This window comes from Drosophila persimilis, unplaced genomic scaffold, assembly GCF_003286085.1.
Source record: "Drosophila persimilis strain 14011-0111.01,24,50 unplaced genomic scaffold, DperRS2 tig00001463-arrow-arrow-pilon, whole genome shotgun sequence".
NCBI classification, from domain to species: Eukaryota; Metazoa; Arthropoda; class Insecta; order Diptera; family Drosophilidae; genus Drosophila; species Drosophila persimilis.
The window spans coordinates 1-4992 of NW_020825497.1; the positions used below are offsets into that span (position 1 = coordinate 1).

Consider the following 4992-nt stretch of genomic DNA (forward strand, 5'->3'; position numbering starts at 1 on the left):
GCATCAACGAAAATATATGCCCCAAATGGAAGTTCAAACATCTCTGAGGGGAGGGTGGAGTGTCGGGCGTGTGGACGTTTGTCTTCTGTCAGTGTGTGATTGAATACTGCTTGCCTGCTTTCTGCTCGATGGCTGCCCCCTAGAGCACGAGGTGCAGGCGTATCGGAACACCAGCTCCTTGACGGTCTTCTTCAGGAGCGCCGCCAGGGACAGGATGAATCCCAAATTCTGTGACACATACTAGGGATTGCAATGTACTTCTTGGCTTGATGGGGTACTAAAATGGGTATACAAAATGCGCTGGATTTTCTGGCCTGTGAGTGATGCTATAGCCCAAACGTAATGCTTGCATTACAGTTGCGAGGCATGCCGTGCGGTGGAGAAAGACCATGGTATCTTTCATGAGGCAGACGCGGAGTGGCTTTAAGGAGCTGACCGTTGGTTTCAAAAACCAATACGATCGCTCCTAGCCATGGAGGCTCAGTTTAAGCGGTTTAAAACTGCTGAATGGAGGTCTCCGAGGCGCAAAAAGGTCACTCCGCGGGATCTGCAAGTGCCAACCGTCACTCAGCCGTGCGCCGCCGAAAAAACTGACTCCGACCAATCCAAAGGCAACGACAGCTCCTGGCGATGCAGATTCGGTAGCCCGAATTCATCACCTCTGAAAATGTGCAGCCAAGTACGTCTGCAGCGTCAGTGTCCGTGGTGTCCGCAAGTTCGCTAGTTATCCCGTCCATTCCCGGTCCCACCAAGTAAATAGACGTTCCGGACCTCCGGATATTGCCACCACACAGGTACTAGACCTGTGGTGACTAAACCACTGGTGGGAGTCCCACCAAAACGACAAGTTTTTGTTTCACGGCTGGCCCCTGACCTCACATCTAATGATGTAATTGCTTTTATTCAAAGCAAAATAAAAGCCGTGGGTTTAAAGGTGGAGAAATTTACTTCTCTTATGCCAGGGAGATAGCCTCGTTTAAGATAAAGCATCTCCCCAACTCAATTTGACACCATTTGCTCCGCCAAATTTTGGCCGGAGCATTTGGTGGTGAAGGAGTTTAAGGTTAAGAAGAAGAATAGGCCCCCCATATCCCCTTCCAAATCTTTCCAATCTGCCACCCTCAACCTCAACTTCCTCTTCCCTCAACTTCCCGTCTGGCTTCCACCTTTCCAAAAAAACTAACTTCTCTTTTAGTAACATATCAGAATGTAAGAGGCTTGCGTAAGTAAGCTCAGCATTCTTCTCCGGGATAGTGTTGCAATTTTCTTCCCACGTTATGTGTTTACTGAAACCAGGTTAAAAGCCGGACATTCTTAGTTCCGAGGTTTTGGCAAGGTCGGATACACACAACTTTAGGAAAGGACCGTTCGTCTCGGACGTGTAGGAGGTGGTTCTAATTGCTGCCTACATGCTTCTCCTCCTCCGTTTATCATAGAATAAATTGCAGAACAAATATGCAGCGAAATAAAAATAATAATAATAAATGCAATCACGGGGATGAGGGATGAGCAAGTGGCCTCCCGTCCAAACGGAACGGACCGTAATATGCATAAACGATATATCTGATCGACTGGAAACTCTTGTGTTTGAATTTGACTTTGAATTTCGAATATTTCGGCATATATTTTCATTGCGGCCAAAAACGGAGAGACGATTCCGTGCATTGCGATTCTGGCATCAACGAAAATATATGCCCAAATGGAAGTGCAAACATCTCTGAGGGGAGGGGTGGAGTGTCGGGCGTGTGGACGTTTGTCTTCTGTCAGTGTGTGATTGAATACTGCTTGCTGCTTTCTGCTCGATGGCTGCCCCCTAGAGCACGAGGTGCAGGCGTATCTGGAACACCAGCTCCTTGACGGTCTTCTTCAGGAGCGCCGCCAGGGACAGGATGAATCCCAGGAGGCTGAGGAAGAACAGCCAGGGCGTGGTCATGAGCACGCCCCGGGCATTGGCCATGCGCCACAGCAACTGGCGCTGGATGGTGCGCAGCTTGAACTTGCTGTTCCACAATCGGAGGCGCGTCGAGCCGACGGTTTCGTTGATGCCCACGGTGTTCTCGACCAGCCAGAACACCGCACAGCACAGCATCTGTAGCACCAGCAGCACGACCTTGACCACAGCGGACTCCAAGACGAGGTGGTACAAGGCCACCATGCGCTGACGGTACTCCGGCTGCATTGTGGAGAGCACGACTGCGCCGAGGGACTCCAGCGGGGGAGACCCTGGGGGAAGGGCCGTCGGAGAGCTCCTCAAGGATCTCAGAACCTATAAGAGCCAGAGCAACCAAATTTGGTATCCACACTCCTGTGATATCGGACCTTGACCGTTTCGTGTCCAAATTTCGGCACACCCCTTCCGGCCCCCGCAAAGGACGAAAATCCACAAATCTCAGAGACTATTATCGCCAGAGTACCAAATTTGGTATCCCGCACTTCCGTTAGATCTCACTATAAAGCGTATATCTCAGAATTTCGCCCCCCCCCCTTCCGACCCCACAAAGGACGAAAATATGTTTCATTCACAATATTGCACATTCGAGAAAACTAAAAACGCAGAATCATAGATAATGACCACATCTATCAGATTGCTGAATCTGGATCAGATCGGATCATTTTTGTAGCCATAAGCAAGAAATCAATGTGCGGGTGGCTACGCAGCGCCCGACGTCACGCTCAGACTGATTTTCTGTCTCTCTCGCACGCACTCTTTGTCGTGTCGTTTAATATTAGCGGCCTCTGCCGGAGGAGAGCCATACTGACTAAGTATCGGGTATAAATGTAGAATTGCGGTGTCCGCAGCAACTCACAGCGTTCCCCCTCGTTTTAAATTTGGTTGTTGCGGGGAGGCGGAATCTCTTCACGAACTCTCGCCATTTTGCTGCTACTTGTCATGATAATTGGAAAAAACATTGAAACAAAGAAAGGATCTGCCACCACTAATGGTTATAATTGCACCCCGGCTATCATCTTTTCACGCAATGATCAGAATTATAGAACAAATTGTCTACATCCATGTTTAGCTAAACTTTTGTTTTCTCCGTTTTTTTCTTACTCACTCATATTAAAACCAAATTGAATCCATCAAAAGTCAATAAGTAAAACGATTACCTGGGAAAAGATTATAAATAAATGAGCTTGTGCTCCTTATCGGTGATGTTCGACTGAATTAAGCATTTTGGCTGATATACTTGACTCGAGAGCTGACACACTGATAATGTTATCGCCAGATTTCCCTCAAAACATTCCTTTAAAATCACAGTCTCATTCCTATAAAATCACCCAAAGGTGCAATGCCTTCAATCGAAAAAGTATTAGCATGGTGAACGTTTTAAGCAAGTCTACTTGTCTGCGGACTGGTACTAGTCAGAGCCGCACAACTGAAAGACGGAGATGTCATGCAAGATTACCAGCGTTTAAAAAGGCTCCGCCCGCTGGGAGTCGAGTTTGCCGAGCACTTCTGTAATGCATCGCTCCCGGACTTAGATCTATTCCACCCCCGAATACCCAGTCAGGAGGATCTGTTGTGTTTCGCGGACATGGCGCACTCACTGCATCTGGGTAACTTCGATGAGTGTGTCAAGATCAGCGAGGAGATCACCAGTAGTGACAGCATACATGGAAAGTACTATTTTCTAAATGTACCCGCCGTATCCATTTCGATCAAGATCGCATCTTGCTTTCCGGCTTCCTGCTCTGCGGCACATATGGATACGTTTCTGGGGCAGTTAATGCAGAATTTGTTGAACTCAAGCAGCACAAATATAAAATTCAGCGAGGCCAGCTGTCAGACAAGTGAATCGAAACCTTGGGATGGAATGACCATTTTCACAGTGTAAGTTAAGACCGTATCATAATCTAATTCTGTGACACATACTATGGATTGCAATGTACTTCTTGGCTTGATGGGTACTAAAATGGGTACAAAATGCGCTGGATTTTCTGGCCTCGTGAGTGATGCTATAGCCAAACGTAATGGCTTGCATTACAGTTGCGAGGCATGCCGTGCGGTGGAGAAAGACATGGTATCTTTCATGAGGCAGACGCGGAGTGGCTTTAAGGAGCTGACCGTTGGTTTCAAAAACCAATACGATCGGCTCCTAGCCATGGAGGCTCAGTTTAGCGGTTTAAAACTGCTGAATGAGTCTCCGAGGCGCAAAAAGGTCACTCCGCGGGATCTGCAAGTGCCAACCGTCACTCAGCCGTGCGCCGCCGAAAAACTGACTCCGACCAATCCAAAGGCAACGACAGCTCCTGGCGATGCAGATTCGGTAGCCGAATTCATCACCTCTGAAAATGTGCAGCCAAGTACGTCTGCAGCGTCAGTGTCCGTGGTGTCCGCAAGTTCGCTAGTTATCCCGTCCATCCCGGTCCCACCAGTAAATAGACGTTCCGGACCTCCGGATATTGCCACCACAGGTACTAGACCTGTGGTGACTAAACCACTGGTGGGAGTCCCACCAAAACGACAAGTTTTTGTTTCACGGCTGGCCCCTGACCTCACATCTAATGATGTAATTGCTTTTATTCAAAACAAAATAAAAGCCGTGGGTTTAAAGGTGGAGAAATTTAACTTCTCTTATGCCAGGGAGATAGCCTCGTTTAAGATAAGCATCTCCCCAACTCAATTTGACACCATTTGCTCCGCCAAATTTTGGCCGGAGCATTTGGTGGTGAAGGAGTTTAAGGTTAAGAAGAAGAATAGGCCCCCCATATCCCTTCCAAATCTTTCCAATCTGCCACCCTCAACCTCAACTTCCTCTTCCTCAACTTCCCGTCTGGCTTCCACCTTTCCAAAAAACTAACTTCTCTTTTAGTAACATATCAGAATGTAAGAGGCTTGCGTAGTAAGCTCAGCATTCTTCTCCGGGATAGTGTTGCATTTTCTTCCCACGTTATTGTGTTTACTGAAACCAGGTTAAAGCCGGACATTCTTAGTTCCGAGGTTTTGGCAGGTCGGTACACAACTTTTAGAAAGGACCGTTCGTCTCGACG

General features: G+C 47.9%; 1 protein-coding gene across 1 annotated transcript; it reads right to left on the reverse strand.

Annotated features, from left to right (window-relative positions):
* Positions 1 to 1813: 1813 nt before the first annotated feature.
* LOC113566977 lies at positions 1814 to 2179 on the reverse strand. The gene has a single exon (XM_026994217.1). It carries the CDS (start codon positions 2177 to 2179, stop codon positions 1814 to 1816), a length of 366 nt encoding a protein of 121 aa, XP_026850018.1.
* Between the last annotated feature and the right edge of the window lie 2813 nt (positions 2180 to 4992).